This window comes from Python bivittatus, unplaced genomic scaffold (assembly GCF_059951505.1).
Source record: "Python bivittatus isolate LINGU-HERP-01145 unplaced genomic scaffold, Pbiv_v1 ctg000980_np1212, whole genome shotgun sequence".
NCBI lineage: Eukaryota > Metazoa > Chordata > Lepidosauria > Squamata > Pythonidae > Python > Python bivittatus.
In genome coordinates this window covers 43,062,323-43,086,690 of record NW_028277125.1, presented here as the reverse complement: position 1 = coordinate 43,086,690, position 24,368 = coordinate 43,062,323, and the positions used below count along the sequence as shown (strand labels likewise).

Below are 24,368 nucleotides of genomic sequence, written 5' to 3'. Positions count from 1 at the left end.
CTTAATCTCCTCTGTTGTATCTGATTTCTTTTGGAAGAGACTTTCCCAGAAGAGCATTAAAACTGTGATTCTTGACACCTGCAGGATGAAATAAACAATCTATTTTATCATCTCAATATTGCTTTATTGCATATGAGGGCTAATCCTTAATCTCTCCTAATTCCTTCCTTAATTAAGTAGAGCAACCTCTCCTCACAGGTTTTGTGTCTCAGGGAAATGGAGCAGGAATTTTACTAAGACAGCCTGGCTCCATCAGACTTGAGTTTCTGGAATGTGTCAGGAAGATTTTAAAAGGTGAAGCTGCTGAAATCCCGCACTTGGGCATTCTTGCTATTTCTCTGTAGGTCAAATTGTTCTCTTGCCATGCTATTCTCCCACTTCCTTTGGGAAATAATGGACAAACACCAGTGGCATTATTCAAAGCATCTTTAATGTTCCATATAAATACAGATAAGTACATGTGTATGAAGTGAATATTTGTTTCATTTGAACAGGAAAGCCAAGACAGGGTTTAAATTATTTTCAGAAAGTATGTGACAGCATCCCAGGACCACTTATCCTGAATTATTCTTCCTCCAAGCCTGCAGCCAGGAAGAGGGGCTACTGGGCACAGATGTTTAATAATATAAATTTATTGCATTTAATTCCCTTCCAACCCTATGTCTACAGTTGGGATTCTTGCAAATCAGTCTGTTGAAGAGCATAAATTCAGCAGCAACCCCAATAACAGGATAAGGGACCTGATACGTTGTGTCATTTGGACAGATTATCACAAAACAATAACAGGCACCCATTAGCTGGGATCAATATGAAGAGGTAGACAAACTTTTTCCAAGCATGGGGCCTTCCAGGAATGTAGGACCATCAGTGCCACCATCCTTTCAGCAAGTGGATTGGGCATGCTAGTTGGGGATGGTGGAGACTGTAGTCCAGCATATCTGGATAGTACCAGACTGGCAGAGATAAAGAGATTGTCACTTGTTCTAGTGACTGTCTCAATCCAACCCAGCCTGATTTGCATCCTTTTCCCCCCTCCCAATGCTGCTTCAATCCTAATGTACTCTAAAAGGTTATCCTAAGGAATATGAATAGTCAAGATTTCTGTATTGTTCTACAGCTATGGGGGGAGAAGAATACTGAAGGTCTCTAATAGTGGATAGTTCCTAGCAGGAGTAAGGCATAAAGATACAGAAAGGAGCCAACTGATTTTTTTCCTATTAAGATTCTGGAGTAGCTGGGAAATATGTAGGACATTGTTATTCATTTATTTTTATTCATTTATTCCATCTTTTGACTAGGCAAGGTCCTGAATGGTCAAAGATGGGTCAGTTTAAATGCAGCTCATCTAGAAAACCAGCTCACTAAACATAGACGTATTTCCAAAAAAAATTGGAAATGCTTTTTAAAAATCAGTACAAAATGAATGCTTATTTTGTGTAATCAGTGTGGAAATATGTGGCATGGTACATATTGCTCATTCTCACTAAGCCAAGATTCACAACAATTTTGACACATAAATGTGGTCAGTACTTACCTGGCATGAATTGTTATATGTTTCATACTCTGAGCATTTCCTGTTTCTGTGCTTCTCATACATCAGATTTTAAGTTCTATTCCCTTTCCCTTCTTTGCAAACTCTTTTAAATGGTAAGCCATTTCATTACTTGTCAAAATTATGCTTGTCTGAAATAAAATTCCTGAGGTGGGGAATCATATTGTTGAAAAACTTCCTGTATTAAATAAGAAGAGCCATGTAAAGTTCATGCTAACTCTAGAGCTACACATTGTACTAAGCCAAGCGAACCGCATCATGACTTAATGCAATAATCCTGCATATATATATATGTGCTAAAATAAAAGTAGATTCCTTAGATTAGCCAACAGCATGAAAATTACCTTCATCAATCCTAGTTGCTAAAAGTCACTTAAAAGTGCCAGTATCAGATATCTGCTAGATCAACTATCAGCCACCGGCTCTCTAATTATCTCCCCACAATGTCTTCCCCTGTGTGATTCTACAATCCTGAAGTTATTTAAACTCTCAGGCCTGGTCTAATTTGGAACACGCTTAATCTGCTGAAGACTGGAAAGCTGGTGGATGAAAGCCAGTTGATCTGCCTGAGACCAGCAGATTCCCTTAAAACTCTGCTTGACCATGTATCAGCTCTGCCTGCATGAATCTTCCCCACCTAAAACATTGCCATGTTATTATTGCTGGATCACAGGATTATTCCATTGAGCTGGTTCTCCAGAAGACTTGAGACTGGCAGGGACACTGCTATCCTGAAGCAAATGATAAATAAGGCTTTCATAAGAGTGGCACAGATGTACAGGTAGGTTGTCTGCTGACAGGATATGTTCAAATGTTGCTGGATCAACAGTGTTAACAGGATAGCTTAGATTTGCTAATCAGCAGACAGGCTAGATAACAGACTGGCTCATTTGTCAGAGGAAGGCTGGAAATGGTTTGACTAGAGTAATTCCTAATTTTCAATAAAACTCCAGTGCGTGAGTTTTGTTTTTTTCCTAGGAACATTCCTCTGGGGCTTGGAAGAAGGAAGGGATTCCAGAGGTTCCACTCTTGAGAACTTCCGCATCGCAGGGATGTGAATTCTGCTGCAAAGGGTTTGTTTCCCTCTCCTCCAACACAAACAGTTTTTGAATGATAATAATACCAATGGACTTTGTTAATATACAGTGTGAAATCAAGCCTGTGTGTCCAGAAATGTATAACTTACATAAGGCAGCTGATAGTGAATCCAAACAGTTCACAAACAGTTCATCAGTGCAAGGCCTGTTACTCAGATACAAACTGTTACACATCAGGAATAATTCACTGTTCCTTTTTCTGGTCAAGCTGGACATTCATAAGCTGCATTTTGTTCTTTAGCTTTTAGTAGAGAGTACTTTGGGCTGTTCCTCCTTTCTTCTCCCAGCAAATGATAAGCTATTGTCAAAAGTTTTCACTTCCAACCTCTTTCACAGAGGACATACTACAAATCTGATAAAGGGCTACTTCAAAACTGTAAATGGGATGGGGCCAGTAGGCAGTATGTCTGAATGCTTATGGAGCTTTCCAGTAGAATGAAAGAAAACACACAATCCAAAGAGAAGTCTAGGATTGTCCTTGCAATGTTCAGTCCATCATTTCTGGCTGGATGTCCCTGTGCTGTATTCCCAGGACTAAAGCAATATATGAAGTGGCATACCTGAGAGAAGTGGTGTTTGTTTCAATACAATGTGCAAGTACTTATTATCAACCCTCACTTAGAGTAGGATGAGAAGTGAATCTTCAGTCTGAGGGAGATGAACAGAATGGTAGCATGCTGTTGTTTTGGTATCTGTTGGTGCCAGAGCAAATGGCACAGAAAGCCTTCATATAGACTAGTTGTTTCAGCAGAGCAGAGGGGGAAAGTACAGCCCTCTGATCTTGACCACAACGTGTCCATAGACACACCAAGCTGCCTACTGCACTCTAAATTATTTCCTTTCTCAGGCACTTTGGTTTGCGATAAATCATCCAGCCTACAAAGAGCAGAGACACCACTAGAGTAGAGCAGATGACCATCAAGCTGATATAGCTTGCGTGGGATAATAGGTGTCTGTAGGGCTGCTCTGCAGGGATCATGTTGGTAAGGTTTAGCATATAGCCCAGGGTCCATCCTGCATCACTGTTTTGAATCTGAAATGAAGGAGACGAGAATCACTCAATGAAATATTAAGCACTTCTGAGAAAAGTGGTGCAAACACTACATATGCAACTCTCTCCAACAACTCAGTGGCTGGGTTTGCATAATAAGTTTACTCAAGTCAGTTAAAGACGCAGCAACTGAATTCACACAATCTGCTAAGGCTGGTTACTTTTTTGTGAATTCACATGAGGGCAAAGCTGGCCATTTTAGTTAGTTTATGTTTCAATATATTGTAAAAATCCAGAAAATGGGTTAATTCAACAACCAAGATAAGCATGTTGAATGAATCCATTCAAAGTGTTGCTCCTGGGCTTCTAAGTTCTTAATGTTTTGTGCCCCTGATACTGCACTTAGCCTCTTTCCATGCTGATCTACCTGCTTCATACAATACCAGAAACCCTCCTCTGTATCCCACCTGAGAGAGACACAGTTGGTGAGGGATAAGGTTTTTTCAGTTGCTGCACCAACATTGTAGATTACAATGGCTGGGGTGGGTCTTCCGGGCTGTGTGGCCGTGTTCTGGAACACGGCCACGCAGCCCGGAAGACCCACACCAGCCATCGTATGCCGGCCCTGAAAGCCTTCGACAATACATTGTAGATCATCTTGCCCTATAAAAGTGAATATCCTTATCTCTAGATGTCTTTTGCAGATTTATGAAGATATTTCTATTATGGCATGCATTTGTCTTTGGTTTCTGTCTATATATTCTCACGGTAAAAGATTTTTAACCAAATGATTAATTTTGGATTGTATTGTGGTATAAAGTTTTTGTGAGCTTCTAGAGTAAATCCCCACCACCACTCCTTAATTTCTGCCTCTGAATGTCAAAGATACCTTCTTCAGGAAGTGGATATTCCGCCATTTTTCCTCGGTGAAGTTGTATCTCTGGCCAAGCAGTGAGATAATATAAACACCTGAGAAACAGTACTCACTCAAGTACTTTTCTTTTACCTTAGGAAATTCGACTTTCACCTAGACAGAGAAAAAGGAAACAAGTTTATTTCTTTGGCTTTCCCTCCTCCTTTCTACAGACTAAGGCATTCCATCTTCCAGATAAACAACATTAATCCTTGGAGCAATTACAATCCATCTGTGTGTTTTCAAATGGACATCTTTTTCACATGCCAAGAGGACACTACATTTGTAGGGTAAGTGGGATTTAGCAATTTCTCTTCCTCGACTTGTTTTTTGAGTTGGAGGACTAAGCAGAACCAATCTCACACAATTAACACTAATTGGAAGCCACTCGCTCTGAGTCAAGATCCATGCTCCTTTTGTTTGAGAAAATGACATACCTCATTCCAGGATTTGGAGCAAAAGCTCTTCACTGTCTGTATCACTTGGTCCATAGGTTTTTGGGTAGCATTCAGAAAATTCATTACATAATAGAAAGCAGAAAATGCCTAAAGATCAAGCAATATGAAGTTATTCAGGAAAGAATCCTTAAAAGAGAAACCAGTGCTTTTTCCTTGTTGTATTTTGTAAACCTCCCAGAGTCATAACAAATTGGGGTGCCCTATACATTTCACAAAGAAATAAATGAATATAAATAAAATATTGCTATCAGCAATCTTTAGCATAAAGAAGGTAAAGTTTTCTGAACAAATACAGAGATATTATTCAAACTACTTATTCATCTCGCCCACAATTGTCTGTTCTCAATGGTTTGATTCAAATAGCACACTAATGTTAAACCTGGGTGAACAAAACAGTTGCTGCATTCACACAGTACGTTATGTCCAAACAAATAAACCATATTATGATATATGAGGACCTGGTTTGCACAGGATGCAGGGTGCTGGACCACAAACTATCCAACCCTATTTTAGTCTCTTAAGAATGTTGTGCAAACTCAGCCAATCATTCTGATTGACACTAGTTCTCCAGGGACTTGAGCAGAAGTCTTCAGCATCACCTGCTGCCTGTCTTTTGTACCCAAGCTGACAGAGAGTGAATGTGAGACTTTCTACCTGCAAAGTGGTAAGGACTCTACCACCGAGCTATGCTTCTTCTGTTCTGTTCTTCTGAGCTCCAATTCAATACTATATGCAAGAAGAACAGCAACCCAATGGGTGCTCCTAGTAATTCATACCAACAGGTATTTTCTCTTAGTGCCTAGATCATTCCATATAGCAAAATTATGCCCTGATTTTGTTGAACTGCACTACTGAAATTAGTATTTACTGACAGATCACTAGAACATTTATACTTCGTATGATAAATGTTGTAATTCACATTCTAGTGGAGGAAAAGGTTTTTTAAAATGGTGTAGTAACAAACTGTTTGCCTTACCATTTTTGATAGCAGAGGCATTATACTGTATAGGTAATCCCCAGTTTAAGAACTAGTTCCATTCCCAAGGACTGTCCTTAAGTCAAATTTCTATGTAAGGCAGAACAGTATTATTGCATAATATTATAAACAGTATTGTGTAATGAACTTGAATAATTGTGTATTTAACTCAAATCAAATTTTGCTACAATAGGCTCCATTCTTAACTATGGGTCATCTGTAAACTGGACTACTTATATGTATCTCATAAAATAATCATATTGATGTGCTCTGTGGGAGAACTCATATTTCTCCAGCAATAAAATATGAGAAGTGTTAGATTTTGGACATAGAAATATACTTGTAGTACCCTGAATTAGTGCTTCCATCAGGCTACCAAGCCTCCATTTTGTTGGCTTCCTTGTTTTAAGATTTAATTTATCATTAAAATCTAATCCCAAAGTGGAAGTGTTATTATATGTTCCCATATGGATTTGCATTGGAAATATATTTTTTGTTTTCCCTGTCAAATTAGACACCTTGCAGTATTAATCAATTACCATTCATTCATATATGCAATTTTAAATAGATCATGTCCAATTTTAAACCATGCTGGTTATGATATACAGTAATGGCCTCAATGTCAAATAGTCTATCTCTATAAAAATATACTACTTTATTTGTTTTTTCCTCTATAGCCTGCATATCTTAGGGAATCTATCATGTTGATGTTGAAAGAGGGCAGCAAGTTATTCTTTCTAGGAAAAAAATATTCATATCTCTATTAGTATTGCGCTAACTTTTTCAAATTACACTAGCATAAATATCTGATGTTCTTCATTTTAAAAATAAACACACTTACCACTTTGTTTCCAAACAGAAATCACTTGTTAACAAATAAGAAAATGATGGGCAGAGCAGCTACGTCCAGGGTGGAAGGGAGCAGAGTGATGAATCATCTGCCACTTCCAAAGCTCTGCTGGCTCATGCTGAACAGGGCAAAAGGTGAGAAAGTGACTCTACCAAAGTTTCAGCATTTTATGTTTAGGAACTGAACCAAATATGCCATTTCTATGGACTCTCAAGGGAATCCCCCCTGGGGTTGGAGTTTCTTGTCAGTGGAAATATTACAGCATTGCATCTACAACTGCCAGGCTCTGCACAGTGTCAGTTTGTGGCAATGTAGTCATTAAAATGGTGCCTTTGTAAGAATGTATCTCCTACCTTAACACTGATCTGGAAAGAGGGTTGGGAGTTTTGCTTTGTGACATTTCCCTTAAATCAGTGTTTCTCAATGTTGGCAACTTGAAGATGTGTGGACTTCAACTCCCAGAATCCCCCAGCCAGTCTGGGAGTTGAAGTCCACACATCTTCAAGTTGCTAAGGTTGAGAAACAGTGTCTTAAATGAACAGGCAACTATTTAGACTAAACACATGGTTGTATCTGGGGAATGTCAAGCAGGAGTAAATAACAACATCCATGTAATGCTGCCATCACACAAATGCCACAATTTACAAACTCACACCAGACTCTGTGATGGCAGTATGTAATCATCATGTAATCATCATGCACATGTTATCATTTTGACATTGTCAGAGTTTGTTATAGATGCCACTGAGTTCAGTGATTTGTTTAGACTGAATCATCAGTGCTTCTATTCTTGCAGTTCCAACCTGATTGAAGGCTGCTGCTGAAGATAATAGGGTTAATTCTTTTACAATAAGAAATAGTATCACAGAAATCCTTTTGTCCATTGCCAAGCTATCAATTTCTTAAACAGACTCACCACAAATTCTCCAGACACCTCAGGCAAGAAGGTACGATTGAATGTACAGCTGGAGTAAAAACAGTCTGGAGTATTAAAGATTCTCTGGATGCTTGCTAAGCATTTTTCATAATTCCCATCACCTTGGATTTGCATCTGAGAGTGTGATACAGTGATCCTACATGCTGTGCAGGGATTTGTGGTCAGGTCAAAAACATTAAGTGTCCTCGTGTAACCTTGGTGGAAACATGGATCCTGGAGTCTGTCAGTTTTCGAAGACTAAAAAAAGTTTACAAATTCATCAGCAATGGCATGAGTCCCAATACATTCACATATCACATTATAGCATAAAACTTGGCTTACAATCCACAATGGTTGGATTTTAAAAAATCACACAAAGTCAAAACCAAATAAACCAGATTATATAGATGCAATATTATGGGTGACTCCAGTCACAGATCTGGACTGGGGCAGAGTGAGGCCTAGGTCAGAAAAGAAATGCCTGCGTTGAATCTACATTTTTATATAAGTATTCTAATTGAAAAATAAACTTAACAAAATACAGAATGATGAAAAGAAGGAAATACTTTAGGAACAAAAATTAACAATCCTATATGTATATATTCTCACATGCAGTGCTCCTACAAATGTATATTTATAGTGAAGAAGGTGGCCCTCAAGATCTAACATGGTATAATATTAGACTAAGATGAAGGCCTAAACTCTTAATCTAAGAATAAGCATAATAAAAACAAAGTTCTTCTTTGCCTTTTTCTTTACATTCAAATTACTACTGGAACTGAGCCCTGTAATAAAAACCAAAGGGGCAGAAAATATGTTCTATTAATTTTGGCTGAGTCCTCAGAATCTTGATTCTATAGCAGTGTTGTCCAAACTTGGCCACTTTAAGATGAGTGGACTTCAACTCCCAGAATTCCCCAGCCAGCCAGAATTCTGGGAGTTGAAGTCCACTCATCTTAAAGTGGCCAGGTTTGGACAACACTGTTCTATAGGGTGTGTTCCCCATCCTTATTACTCTCCAAATGTAGCCCATATCCACCATCCTGGCTGAAATGATGGAAGTTGTAGTCCAGCATATCTAGATGGCATCAGACAAGAAAAAGCTGCTTTAGTGGTATAATATGGTTATGATGCTACTAAAAAGATATGAGGATAATTAGCAGCAGAACTTGCTATCCACAGTTTTTTCCAATTCACAAAATAACTAGCTGGCCAAGGTTCTGCAGGAATATTTTCTGACAGTGCTGCTGTGTGTTTTTCTCTTATAATCACAACTATTGTATTCAGCAGAATATATGTTGTGTATGGTAGTCCTTCGGGTTTGAGGAAGACACGCTGCTGGGCAGTTCATCTGTGGACACAGAGATGGCTCTGCAGTCCCAGTCTGGAAGTGCAGAATCTAGCACAATGGGGGCACTGGAAGTCCATTGTTAACTGTGGGTGTTATTCTGTGATGCCATTCACAGTTTTCTATCCATTTTTGGCAGTGCCTGTCTTCAAAGCCAGTGGAGGCTTCATAGCACAGGGCTCACCAGCAGGTTCTGTCAGCAACCGCAGCTTCTAGTTCCCTTGGCTGGATGTCACAGTGGTATAGGGTTTACTTCACAGTATCTTTGTAGTGCTGGCGTGGTTGACCTCAAGGTCTCTTCCCAGACTCTAGTATGCTATAGAGCAACAGGCAAGGCATACAATGGTCATCCATTCTGATGACATGTCCCACCTACCACATCTGGGCTCTGATAATCAGGGACTCAATGTTGGACTCTGAGGGATCCAAGACCTCCAGGGTGGAGACACGGTTTTGCCAACGAATGCCAAGGATGAAGCGGAGAGCTCGCATGTGAAATTTCTCCAGTTGTTTGATGTGTCTTTAGTACAGAGTCCAGGACTCACATCCATATAAGAGAGAAGGGATAACCACAGTTCTGTAGACTTTCAGCTTTGTGGAGATATGGATGTTGTGTTGATTGAGCACTCTAGTACGCAGCTGCCCCAGTGCCTGGATGGCCTTGCTGATCCTGGAGTCAATTTATTTGTCCAAAGATCCATCACTCGAAATGATGGTTCCCAAGTATTTGAATCTGTTTACATTTGTCAGCTGGGTGTCGTCAACAGTGATTTTTGGTTCTATGAGGTTGGTATTTGGCACAGGCTGGTAAAATACTTCAGTCTTTTTCAGGCTGATAGTCAGGCTGAAGAGCACAGCAGCACCTGAGAATTTGTTCAGCATCAACTGTATATCGCTGTCTTTGTGCACTAGGAGCGCACAGTCATCAGCAAAGAGGGTTTCTTGGATGACTGTATGGAGTCACTTCATTTGTGCATTCAAGCAGCGAAGGTCAAAGGGATAGCCATCCAATTAGTACCTGATGTACACTCCCTCCTTCAGATCCTGGGCAGCCCATAACAACATGCAAGCAAAGAACAGATTGAACAGGACTGGGGCTAGTGCACACCCGTTTTACCCCATTGGAAATGGCAAATGCAACTGATCTATCACCACTGCAAAGAACCTGTCCTGTCATTCCGCCATGGGGCAGCTGAATCAACTTCACAAATTTCTTCGGGCATCCATAACGTCTCAGGATGACCCAGAGAGCCTCCCTGTTTACTGTGTCAAATGGCTTTGTCAGGTCAATGAAGACATGGTAAAGAGGCTTGTTCTGCTCAATGCACTTCTCCTGAACTTGCCTCATGACAAATATCATGTCTGCTGTACTCCATTCTGGCTAAAAGCCATGCTGGGTCTCTGGGAGGTTCCTTTCTGAGACAGTGACAAATCTGTTCAGGAGAATGTGGGCAAAGATCTTGCCTGCAATGGACAGCAGAGAGATACTCCTGTAGTTTCTGCAGTCTGATCTGCTTCCCTTACAAGAGAGTGGGACTGCCCCTGTGCAATAGCTGTTCCACTTAAAACTACATCACGCATAGGTTTCTATTGTGCAATTCACTTTCATCTACAACTTGTCTGCACATCATCTCAGTCCAAACTTAATTCATTGAGCCCTGTGGTGATGGGGGAGTGGTGAAGCAACAGGTGGAGATGACCACGGGCAGTTATAGTCACAAACCTGTACGGAGGTGGCCCTTGGACCAGTGGTTGCTCGTCTCAGAACCTGGGGCAGCAGAGATGTCTGGCAGCATCCAGGATGACTGGGCAGCCCTTCTAGGATAGCACTGCCCACCCTTGCATGAGGGAGTTAGAAAAGGTACCCTAAACATTGCCTGCCCCACAACATCTGGCTAGCTAACTGCAGCTGGCAGATCATCTCCTTAGTGGTTGACCATCAAGAAAAACTAATAAAAAAAACCTCATTTTCAGAGCTGGAACGTCTGCACCTTGCTGGATTAAAAACAAAGTGTCAAGGCCTGAAAGTCAAACAGCACTCATAGGCATTGTGGAGCACTAAAAGCACAAGAAGACACTTAGGTATCCTGGTCATCCACTGCAGCAGAAGAGGTCTCCAGCCGTAATGGTCTTCCGTGCCACCTGATCAAGGTCTCTTATACTAAGAGAATATACATTGGTATGTTCTGTTTCACAGTTTGACAGGAGAAAGGGTAAAGTAACTGAAGACCAGCCACCTCTTGCTTGCTTCAGACTGCAGAAACTACAGGGGTATCTCACTGCTAGCTTCAGCCAATCAGAAAGCAAGGCATCTGCAGAGTGGCTCGAGAGGGCACAAATGATGGGAACAGATTTGTACTGTTATGACACAAGCTCCACCCCATCTGTAATATCTTGTGACATTCCACACATGTACCAAAAGGGTGGAGTTTGTGTCACAATGATGTGATGTTGCTTTCATTGGATCCTATCCTGTAGATACCTCTAGTGGGAGCGGTTAGAAGTGACAAGGTCAGAATACTGAGGTTTTGTGAATTGGATTCTCTGATCTGATGGGTTGGAGTTGGCTCACTGGCCAAAGTTTCCTATTTATGTTTAGTAGGTCTTATTTTCTGATGATAAGGTAGAAGTTTCCAGGACAGTCAAGAGCCAAGAGCTCCTCACTGTATAAGGCTCAGGAATTACAATATAATTGCATTATTAAAGGAAACAAGCCTACTGGATAAACAAGCAGTATGTTTCATCCCACACCATCTAACCAAGAGATTGATACCCATGACTTACAAAAACATCATGTAACAGCTTGAGGTGAAGAGCCTGGTCCTTCCCATAACATAAGAAGCTATGTGTATATACCATGTATTCCTTTCCATAGAGATGTACTTTTACGGTATCTGCTGATTCATTATTATTTGGGTCTGGTACAAAGGTAATCTGTGTAGATGCTCCTCCAAGATCCAGTGCTCCTGTTGTCCTACTTTTGAAGAAAGTATGGCCCAGTACTTTTGGCCAGATAGACTGCAAGAAGAACAAATCAGATGGCAGAAAATTGCAGAGCTAGACTGAGAGATATAACAGTCAGATCTGGGGGGCTACAACAGGACAGAAGACCTCAGCACAAAAATGAAAGTAGCATCACACAGTCAGCCACATGGCCATGACCTCGTCTCTATTTTCCCAGAATGAAGAACTTAGAATAAAGGTCTTAAATTTCAGGAAGGCAAATTCCAATAGAATGCTATGAAAACTTTGCAACAGTAAGAGCAATGGAACAAATTACCAAATACTAGGCTCCCCTTTGCTAGATGAGTTGAAGCTGAAGTGGACAGCCCTCTAACAGTCATTCTTTAATATGGGGTTGGGGTCAGTATCCCCCTTCAACCCTATGATAACCCTGTGGAATTTGCAGGCTTACATTACATTTTAACATTTCATAATCTCCTAGAGCTCTGAATAGAATTGAGGATCACAAAGACTCTTAGGAAGCAAGCCAAGCCAGAATTCCTGGTGTATCACTTGCCTTTCTGGCATGTCATATTACCTCTGTGAATTTGCCCAGCAAGTAATTAAGGGTGATCCAGCCATAGACACCTTCTTCATCACCACCAAGAATCCTGGCACCCTGGAACTTGAAGGGATACATACGCAATGTTTCTCCTACTGCAGAGAGGACCCTTCCAGCAACATCCTCATTTTTCAACCTGTATGGAGAAAGAAGGGGGAATTATATAGGATTATATAGGATTCCTCAGGGACAATTCTTATGTTTCATTTCTTTCTTGAAAATGCATTCTGGAAAATGGCCAGAAAATAAGATCCTAGTGTCCAAGATGAATTTTTGGAAGATGGGAGAAGGAGGGAGACTTATATAGATCTGGCCTACTGTTCTATTAAAACCTTCAGCCTTTTCCTGGTTACTTTCATAAGGGTGTTCTTAAAATAAGAATAATGTGACACCAAAAAGAGCTTTCAAGCAATTCTACATGTTTTCTAGATATGAGCTACAGATGGGAGTCTTCCCAAAAGGTTTGTCTCCAAGGCCTTGAGTGACTATGGTAACACTGGTATAGAAAGAAAGCAGGTGGCCTGTGGAATAGGTACCTAAATCAATGGTACACCCTAATTTAGCATGGCTTATGGCAGAATTCTAGAAATCATAGTTTACATATGGAGGGATACCTTCTGTTCCCACCCTCACGGGCTTTTGTTAGCTAAGAATTCTAACCCACAAAGCCAATGAAGCTGAAAGAATATGGGAGAGAGGAATGTATGCAACACTGTTGTGCCAGATGCAGAGATACATGCTAAACTGAACTGCCCTTTATTCTTTCAGTCGGACACATTCACATGTAACCAAATGCACAAATTGTGGGCTTGTGAAATGCAAGCATCTCATGGGGAACTGATGAGAAATTCTCATCATGTCCAATCCAAATAAACCCTTAAAAGCCTGTTTTTTCTGACCTCATCCCTAGGAGACACAGCCTTTCAAAAAAAAGAAAGTGCAGACAGCATTTCCTAGGGTACCTCAGCAGCCGCATGCCAGCTGTTGCCCCTAGGTAAACAGGAGTCTCCTGATGCTTTCCCTGTGGCACAATCTCCTTTGCTGAATCCATACAGTGCTTTAGGGGGACACTGGCATTTTCCACAGCATTGGCATAAGATGAGATTCCTGGACCTGAGAGAAGAAAAGCAGAATATTTTCAACCATTTTAGTTCAGAGCTGGGTATTCTGTGAAATATTTTTTGCCCTAAGAAATCCAAATTCTTTCCAAAATAAAAGCTGAATTAGCCAACCTCTTCCACTGTTGCATCTGTAGTTGGTACATTACCTTTGTATGAATAATATTGACATTAACTTGGTATCCATTAATTTTAACAGAGACAATCCTCTTAATTGTTCAGCTATAGCCATGCACATACTTTGTGATATTCTTTTTTGGCAAATACTGTGTCCATTCCTCCACATGGTTTTGAACAGTATATCGTATAATCATTTGATTTAAAGTGGTCCATTTCAGTCCACTTATCCCTAAAACATCCGGTTTAGTATGCTCCATTCCTTTCTGACAATATCAGGTTTTTCTTGGTTCATGCTTCTCACATGCCATGCTCCAGCTGAATGTGTCCTTGTAAAATAAGAAACTCCTCTTTCAATAGTGGCACTATCAGTGTCCAGCAGAGGCATACACAGGATCAAAGGTTTTTGTCAAAATGATGAAAGCAGCATTGCAGTATGAGCACTGCCCCTTTCATATGCCCGTGCAACATCATGATGTAAGCATAAAAGGGTGGAGCTTGCACTGTGGCAGTGGAATGCTGCTTTCATCATTGGCCCCTCTTGACTACACGCCCCCTTCCCCTCTCCCCACTCCCATGCCCTCTGGTAACCAGACTTCCCTGTGGCTTTGGTCTGGCCACATGCTCATCTCCAGATCTACTTGTGAAAAGTTTGGTGCTCTTACCTATAGTCCCCTAGTAACTACAGGAACACCTTTCAATTTGGGAATTCATCATCTGGCACTCAAACCTGTCCAAATATTTTACTTACATCTTAACATTCTCTTGGCAACTGTCAAGGTTCACAGGAGGCATGGCTGTAAATCTTGACTCCATCCACTTAATCCCTTATTTAGGTCTTGGCCTACTTGGCAGAAGGCTCACAGATATGACTCAGATTAGTCTCTTCAGTGCAGACATGAGTGAAGTCATATAAATACATAAAGTTACTGCACTGCAGTACACAGAAATCAAAGCCCTCATACAGAACTTTATTCAAAGGTTTAAATTCTAGGCTTTTTCACCTCACCTTTACATCCCATCTTTGAAAGGTACCTGATCCATGTTGCTATAAACAGTTTCTTTGAGCCTGGGAACAGTTCCTGTCTCACCAGCCTTATTCCTTACTCCAATATAACAGAAGTGGTTTTTCAGTGCTATGTTCTAGGTGTTCTTTTGGAGTTTCTCCTCCTAAGTGGATTGGTTTCCCTCATGCTTGTAGAGCCCCATCTACCCTCACTTCTACTGCAGATTACTCTTAGCTTTACCTTCCCCTTTGTCATCTTACTGACAAGGATGACCCTATCAAGAAGTCTTTCTCCAGCTGGCATTGCTATCAAAGATACTAAATAGATCAAGGTCTCCTACTAAATCAAGATGGTAATTCCCAGGGAGGATAACAATGGTCAGCCTAAACTAATAGTCAGTATCTACATGCACAGACTCAAATTAATTGAAAATAGCAGTAAGTCTGTGCAAGAGTATAAACTGCAACCTTTGGCAAAGTTTAGAGTTCACTCCAAGGAACACAAATTACAATTTTATGTGGTGTTTTTCAGCAGTAAAAGATTGTTCAGGGCTACAGTGAGCAAGTGCTTTTTCCTTTCCTTCTCTTATATCACATATATGCTCCTTCCATTAAACTGGTGGACTTGGCTGCTTAAATTCTGCAGTCAAGACTAATCTTAACTCTTAAATTATGTTGAAGGACTAAAAGACAGAATCTTAAACAGGTTTTTATGTAATTAATCATAATTCATTTTATCCATTGTTGATTCTGAATCAGTTTTTCTGTAGGAAAAAGGAGTTGAGCAGGGTTATTACAAAGACATGGTACCACTTTTAAGTGGAAAGAATGGAACAACTTTAATTTTTTAATATTTTTGTACATGTTATTTTCTCTACTCCTTCACTCACTTATAACATCAGCGGTCACGTTGGCCAGGAATTCAGAGGGTTGAAGTCCCACATCTCTGGAGGCCAGCAGTTTGAAGATGGCTGATTTATTACAAAAAGTCAATTTTCCCATGTCCTTACCTTCTACTTCACATACATGAATCTGCCGCACCACTCCTGTGTTATTCTCTTTCTCAGCTGGCCATTCATACACATACACATTAGTGTGGGAAGAACCAGCATCCAACACAATCCCATACTGCAGGAGACACAAATCCACAATTTTGCTTTGTAAATTTCAGCATACTGTATTGGGAGAAGATGATAAAATGTACTTTTGCTACCAGTGTCACATACTGTCTCTTACAAACAGAATCACAACTGCATTTATACTATTGAACCCAACCCTCTACTCTGGACAAATTTTCCTGATAAATAACTATCCAGCATTGTCCAGAAGACTTTCAGTGAAGAAGAGTTCCCCACCCACCTTGATAATTAGTTCCACCATTAAACTGCTCTTACTTTTAAGAAGTTTTTCTTACCTAAAACAAAAACTAACTTCTTTAACCCTGTGTTTGTTTAAAAAAGCAAACCTTTTCTCTTTTTAATTTCCTTTATCTCAGGAGAAAATGATAGCATCCTCTAAGATATAAGAAGTAAAAAAAGAGTTGTTCCATTGGATTAACAAATATGAGGGCTTTTTTATGCTTCAGCTTTCCTGGCTCTTTATTTGTAAACTTGAATAAAGATCCATGTACATCAGATATAAGAAAGTTCAGGTCTATAAGAAGACATTGTAGATGGTACTTCAAGACCCACTTGACACAGATATGACATAAGATCAATATGGGATTGCATCTTAAAACAGAAAAAAGTGTCATTTTATCATCTATTCCATATAGATTTTTTTTTACTTTATACCTAAACAAGGACACTTTGAATCTGTGAGCTTTGAGTGCAGCTTTCCTGAAGTCTGTTGCTATTTGGGGCCACTCCCCACAACCACTTCTGAATTATAATCCTACCTACCCATTCTTCCACCAGCAAAAAAATATACTGGCATTAAATTTGCTGCCCCATTGCTGATTCCTGTCCTGCCTCTATCGTTTCTGTTCCCAATCATTTTCAGATACCAAATTTCCTTCTAAGGTAATGGGAGAGAAAGCTTAACATATTTTATACACCCTGAGGCTATCCTTGAAAATTGTCAGAATAAGAAGGAAGATGCTACTTTAAGGGTGGTACAGTTAAGGAAGCTTAAGACTGTTACTTATGGGCAGGGGACAAGATATATTGGACTTAAAAATGAGAGCATTCTTTGTGTTGTAGGCAATTTTTCTGGGATTCTATTGGGAGAGTAAGGGAGGTATAAGTCTTGCCTGAAGCCTCCAACAAAAAGAGGCATGGGATAGTGAATGCATTCAACACACATCTGATTTTAGTCTTCATGTGAGCTCCTCCAGCACGTCATTTGAGTTAACAGGATTAGAGGCATAACACTTCAGCAGATGAGTTTTCTGTAACTTACTTTACTGTTCCTGGTGGAAGATAAATTCTGTGCAATAACCACAGTGATTAAAGTAATAAGAGCCACTGCCAAGAATAATCCTACGGCAATGTATTTGAAGTGACAATATTTTCTCAGCTTGCTACCTGTAATTACAACAAAGGAAAAAAAACAGCATTACAAACAATACAATACAGCAACACAAAATGCGGCAACACATCCCACACACAGGAACACCCTTTCACAGGTATTTCTTATTGTTAATCCTCAATTTAGGGCCAGGTCTAATAGGGTTGTGCTATAGAAAAGATGAGAAGTTCTAAAGCAATTCCATTGATTCTGAAGTCCAGCACTACAGGCATTTACTGTCACTCACCACTGCCTTAATCTAGAGGGAAGATCACAGCCCAGCTGCACAATCCCCTCTGCCTCTGCTTTTATTTTTGGTTTCTGCATATCTATTCCTGGATCAATGCAGCTGGAGTTCTAAAATTCCAAAACAAATTATTTCTGGCCTTCTTCCTGGCTCAGGCTTCACTATACTGTTGCCAGCAGTTTGAAATGGTTGCAGTTCTGTCAAAATGTCTTTTAAGGACTGATGTCTATTCAGTGAATAGTGTTTCTGAGCCATTTTTAGATATTTGTTACTTTCATGAAGTTGCCAGTTTTATTATTCCCAGGTTATTTCATGTTAATATACTCCACACATATCTGAATCTTTCTATGAGCTCCAGCTTAAAAGTGGGAAGAATTATTTCCCTTTCCTTGATGCCAATTTCTCTGACATCACTATAGCTCAAAATATCAAAGTTCAAGATCTTGTACAATAGAATGTAACAACTGCACTTATGTTAGAGATTCCAGTAAAGAGAGAGAAATAACAAAAGAAAATTCAGTCTCCCAAGATTTAGGCTAGGGATCAAAGGACATTAATGTCCCAAAGTTAATACAGAAATATACTGTAATGACAATAGCCACCCAATGGAGCTTTTGAGATGAGAAATGAAATACAATTCAATCATAGTTAATGAATCTAGAAATCCTATGGGATAAGGATTATGGTTTGGCCTCCTTCCCGTAGATGGGTGACTTTAAATCTTCTAACTCCATTGAATCTCATCACTAAATGAGAAAAACACTCTTGATTTATAGAGTGTCAACAAATATTTTGCTAGAGTAAATAGTTTCCTGGAATTTCTTTTACCTAATTGTTTTAAGAATATGAAATGTTACTGTCATTTGGTTTTAAGATTAATTGATTAATAAAGTTCAAGAAGTAAGGTTGCCTTTGTTCTCCTTCCACTGCTCTCTCTCCAAGCCTCCTTATCCTAAGCAATGTGGGGTAAGGCTTATGAGGCTTCTTGGGAGAAGTGGGGTTATTTCTTTAACTTCTTCAACTGAAATAATATTTTAGGATTTGGGCTAGCTGTGGCTGATTCTGGCCTTCCTTAGCACCATTGGCACCCATGTTTCATCTCTGCTGTAAGATAGCTCTCTCCCCCTCCCCTCCAAACAATGAGGAACTCTTCAGGGTATACAAGTTTTTATTATTATTATTATTATTATTATTATTATTATTATTATTATTATTATTATTATATATACCCAACAATGTGAAACCACAGCTGTCAGTTCTTTAGCTGGTGTTGGCCTTCATTTGCATCGAGTTCTTCCCAAGAACCTAGGATGTTGTAATGTATTGGTGTAGTATATGCGGATCCAAGCAGTGTAGCCTTTTGTAATTGACAGATGGAAATTTTGTCAATACGCAGATTTTCTAAGTGCTCTCCAAGGGTTTTTGGTATGGTACTTAGTGTGCCAATAACCATTGGGACCACCACGGCCAGTTTATGTCATAATCTTTCAACTTCAATTTTCAGAACTTGATACTTTGTGATCTTCTCCAATTCTTTGTCTTCTATTCTACTATTCCTTGGTATTGCCACATCAATTATCCACACTTTCTTCTTTTCAATCACAGTTAAATCTGCTGTTATGCACCAAGACTTTATCAGTTTATATTCGGAAATCCCACAATATTTTAACCTGCTCATTATCCACTACTGTTCAACTATATGTTCCCACCAATTTTTCATTACTGGCACATGATAATTTTTACAGATGTTCCAGTGAATCATTTTGGCAACTGTGTTATGTCGTTTATAATCAATTTGTGTGATCTTCTTGCACGAGCTGAGTATATGATCTACTGTTTCTTTTGCTTCTTTGCACAATCTACACTTTGAATCATTTGATAATTTTTCAGTTCTGGCCTTGATTGCATTAGTTCAAATAGCTTGCTCTTGAACAGCCAAAATCAAGCCTTCAGTTTCTTTTTTTAATGTTCCAGTTGTAAGCCGTTGCTAGATTTTATCTTTATCCACTTTCCCCTCGATCTTTTGTAGAAATTGACCATGTAATGCTTTTCCTTGCCAGCATTCTATTTTGTGTTTTATTACATTATTTTGATATTCACATTTTGTTTCCTGTACATTCAGTAAGTTCCAATTTTTAACTTGCATCAGTGCTTGTTCTTGCCTGTCTTTTATATAATCAGCTAATGCATGCTTTTCTTCTTCAGCAGTTTGTTTGACCTGAAGTAAACCTTTGCCTCCATTTCTGCAGGGCAGGTATAATCTATCAGTATCACTACAGGGATGTAATGCATAGTGAATAGTCATCAGTGTTCTTTGGTCCAAATTGTCCAGTTCAGCTTGTGTCCAGTTAATAATTCCAGCAGTGTATTGTAAAACAGGTATGGCCCAAGTATTGGTGGCTTTGACGGTGTTTCCACTGTTCAATTTTGTCTTTAGCAATTTCCTCACTCTTTGGATGTATTCTTTACTAATCACATTTTTAACTTGTCCATGCTTGATGTTATCCAACTGTAAAATGCCCAGACACTTATAGGCTTCATCCCGATGGCTCCTAACGGTTTGGCCTCTCGGCATTTCAATTCCATTACTGTTTGTGATTTTACCCTGATTTATTGCTACCGTAGCACATTTCTCTAGGCTAAATTCCATTGCTATATCTGTGCTAAAAATTCTTACAGTATTTCTCAATGACTGGATTTTGATTTTTGATTTGCTATAAAGCTTCAGATCATCCATGTAAAGCAAATGTGAGATTTTATTAGCATTTTTTGCTGTTTGATAGCCAAGATTAGTTTTCTTCAAAATCACTGAAAGTGGGATGATGATGATGATGATTTATGGGAGAATCCCAGAAGAGGGCTATCAAGCTTTTTTTCAGTTAGTTACTTTAAGGCTGAAATCCTATATCCAGCAGCTGAAGATTAACTTTCTGTAGGACTGCATTCAGTGCTATAAATTAATGTACAGGATTGCACATTTAATGTTTAAGGGGGAAAACTTATATATAATTTTGTATAATATATAGTAATATTTATTGCTCTGTTACTCTCTTTTAATGTTGCTTTTTATTATTATTTTATATGTAACTTGGCTTTTAAAAAAAATCTAGGTTAGTGTCTTTTTTTTACAAGATCTTCATGTGGGGAAAGAGGAATAAACACTTGCAACAAAGCCTAGAATATTTATGAAGTACTCTTTCTTAAACTTTTAATCAAAACACAATTGAAAGGTAATGTTAGTCCCTAAGATTCCAAATGTTCTTGAAAACAAGAAAAATATTTATAAGATGTCAACAAATATTTTGCTAATGTACACTAATTGTTCTAGAATTGTATTGCTCATAAAATATAATCATTTTATGAATACTGAAAACTCTGAGAATTGGAAGGCAATATAAGCTGAAAGTAGAAATAATCATATTATGGCAAACAAAAAAGCAGTTATATTTCTACAAATGGGGAACACATGCTATATATTTGTTTGTTTCTTCTCTCCAGCAGTGTCCTTAGTGAAATTTAACACTTCTCTGGGCTTTTAACCACTTGCACCCAACTATGTTACAACGTGAGCTGGTGTCAGCCCTAACCCTAAAGTACACCAGATCAGGATACAGACTCCACAGGAAGACTCCACAGGGCTATATCTCAGTAAAGGTGTTTTCCTTTTTCTCCTTCTTATACTCCAGGGACATGGGAGCAGGGTGGGCAAGTCTGAGTCCACCTCTCTGGACTTACGCCATGTTTCTTCTGTATCTGTTGTTTCCCTAATGGACTCCATTAGGAAATGAATTTTTTCTCCAAGATGATCTCCCTAGCTATCGACACTTGGCAACATCTTTTTCTGCCATGTCACCATGATGTCCTCATTTCACCTCCAATGCATGAATGAGAAAGTCTTATGCTATTCTAGTGTTAAAGAAGTGTTTTTCCTCTTAAACTGGTATTGTCAAATTGCAGCCATAAGTTGTATAAAATCTGTTATACTTTGCCACCCATTTATATTAACATGAAGTCAACTGATCAGTGGCATGTGGGATCAGAGTGGCACTCACTGGCAATTTCATCTACTGTGGTCCTGCCTCCTCACCTCCAGTTGCCAGCAAGTCTTGTCTGCCACCAATCTACTGAGATTCCCCTAAAGAGATGGACACTGAAGTGCTGCACCAATTGCCTATCAGAATTACTAGACCACTTAGATGGTAGTACTGTACAGTAAATGCTTTAACTCAACGGCCTTTACCAATTTGGTGCAAGACTGAACTACTGAAACAGTGGAATAATGGGACCAACTCTCCCTTTCCCATTGTTTCCCAAAGAGCGATGGAAGGAATCTGGAGGTTGATGTTTATTGCCTATTTAAGATAGGAAAGAAAGAGAGGAGAAATCCTAAGTGCTGATTGTCACCATATTTTTCTCACTCAGAAAAATATTCCCCCTGGAGAAGAGCACAGGAAGAATCCTAGAAATGACTCACTCCATTCTTGCTCCAGTGCCATGATTAGCAGATGCTTTTCACATTTGTTGATGTGAAGAAAAGGAATGTCAGCAAAACTGAAGGAACCTCCAATCAATTTGATTATCACATGTTGCATATGCAAAATCAGGCCAACATCTTTCAGAAGTGTATCACAGCTGATGCAATAGAAACAGGATAGGGATCAACAATGGTAGTAAATTTATGTTGGTATAGTTTATGTTGATAGCTGAAAATGCAAATAACCTGCAATCTCTAGTAATGAAAGTCAAGGAGCACAGTGAAAAAATGGGACTAAGATTACATATAAAGAAGATCAAACTCATGACAGCAACCAGAGTTAGAACTGACAATGAAGATACAGGTAGTCCTTGACTTACAACCACAATAGGGACCATAAAATTCATTGTTAAGTGGTGTGGTCGTTAAGTGAGGCATCACATGACCACACCCAATTTTATGACCTTTTTTGCTGCAGTGGTCATTAAGTGAATCGCCATGGTCGTTAAGCAAGATATCACATGATCACTGTTTGTGACCTTCCCTACAGGCTTCCCCATTGACTTTGCTTGTCGGAAGCTGGCTGGGAAGGTCGCAAATGGCGATCATGTGACCCCCAGGACATTGCAACCGTCATAAATGCATGCCGGTTGCCAAGAGCCCAAATTGCGAACATGTGACTGTGGGGATGCTGCAGTGGTTGTAAGTGCAAGGACCGGCTGTAAGTCACTTTTTTCAGCACTGTCATAACTTTGAATGGTCACTAAATGAATGGTTTTAAGTCAAGGACTACTTGTACTGAAGTGGTGGATAGCTTCTGCCTTTTAGGAACCAGAGATTAAGAAATACACTGCAGACTAGCTCTTGATAAAGTAGCCATGAAGGCCTTGGAAAAGATATTCAGATACTGGGATGTGTCTATACCTACAAAGATCAGGATTGTGTAGGCAGTAGTTTTCTTCATGACACTCTGTGGACACAAAAGTTGAACTTTGTAGAAGCAGAATAAAAAGAATATTGATGCTTTTGAAATTTGGTGTTGTAGAAGACTCCTGAGAATACCATGGATAGCCAAGAAACAAACAAATGGATCAGCAAACAAATTAACTCAAGAGTTCTCGCTTGAGGCATAAAATGCCTAAGCTCAATTACTGTACCTTGGACACATTATGCCAAAGACTAGCTCTCTAGAGAAGTCTGTATGTTGGGAACGATGGAAAGAAAGAATGGAAAAGGACAATCAGCAGCAAGGTGGATGGACTCAATTACAGCAATTATAGCAAGGATAGGTGCACTATTGGACAATCTGAAGGACCAGGTTGAGAACAGATCATCCTGGAGAAAATCTATCGGTGTTGTCCCTATCAGTTCAACAAGCACTAGGAGTGCTTTCAAAGTGTAAAAAGATTCTTATAGCCTTAGAATAAAATTTAGGAGACCATCATCATAAATAGATATTGGAAATATGAATTCTGGAATTGCTCCTAGAAGAATGTTACACTGAAAGAGTTCGATTTTTCTTTTAAAAACAGTTTGGGGAATACCCGTTTGCCTTTTTTAAGTTAGAGTTTCTGGTGCATGTATTTGCAGAAAAAGGTAAGTATTTTAATTTTTAAAATGATTAAAAATACAGAAGATACAACAATCCCTTTCAGGATCATCTGATGTTTTAAGACACTGTCATAATGTTGAACCCCAGTTGCAAATGTTTAGGGCTGCTGGCCCATGGTCCCACTCCCACCACGCTGAGTATTGATGCATTCACTTCCTTTCCTCTATGAAGCTAAAGCACTTTTTTGACAGAGTATGTGACAATTTGCTTTAGATTAGATAAAAACTACTTTTATTTTGTTTTTACTTCCCGGGCACTGGACCCATGTAGGAAAAGTGATATCCGAAAGGTCAGATGTAAAATAAATAAAATATTCATTTTCTTGCTCTGATGGAAAGCCATGAATAACTGTACAATTTTGAACATATACAGAGCAGATGTTATTGATAAAGGATTAGGACTTTGTTAGAGATGGTCTCTTGTTGATTTTCCATGCTAAGAGTATGGAAGATCCGTCATTCCAAGCTGTGTGAAGGAATAACCAGGAGCTGAACCATCCACATGCCCCTTTCTCAGAGGGGTTCACAAAGCCCGGAAGTGAACACACAGCAGCTTTGTGCTTACCATGGAATCCCAGCTTTTGTTTGTGTTGGCAGTAAGTTGATGGCTTATTTCTGGCA

The 24,368-nt window shown here is 39.3% G+C and overlaps 1 protein-coding gene and 1 pseudogene across 3 annotated transcripts in view; both read right to left on the bottom strand.

Moving 5' to 3' along the window:
- Positions 1-411: 411 nt before the first annotated feature.
- The window catches only part of ENTPD1 (ectonucleoside triphosphate diphosphohydrolase 1), a 47,085-nt gene continuing 23,128 nt past the window's right edge, over positions 412-24,368 (bottom strand). For 2 of the 3 annotated variants that reach the window (XM_088131891.1, XM_007424748.4), the window contains exons 2-10: positions 17,308-17,432; positions 15,918-16,035; positions 13,629-13,779; positions 12,643-12,802; positions 11,886-12,119; positions 7,754-8,011; positions 4,991-5,098; positions 4,530-4,667; positions 412-3,682 (exon numbers count right to left, since the gene is read on the bottom strand). In XM_088131891.1, coding sequence (XP_087988017.1) covers positions 3,476-3,682; positions 4,530-4,667; positions 4,991-5,098; positions 7,754-8,011; positions 11,886-12,119; positions 12,643-12,802; positions 13,629-13,779; positions 15,918-16,035; positions 17,308-17,432 — 1,499 coding nt within the window. In that variant the 3' untranslated portion in view covers positions 412-3,475. The remainder of the gene's footprint in view (positions 3,683-4,529; positions 4,668-4,990; positions 5,099-7,753; positions 8,012-11,885; positions 12,120-12,642; positions 12,803-13,628; positions 13,780-15,917; positions 16,036-17,307; positions 17,433-24,368) is intronic. The other variant, XM_088131890.1, reaches the window with a different exon arrangement.
- LOC148213577 (uncharacterized) lies at positions 18,968-20,005 on the bottom strand (annotated as a pseudogene).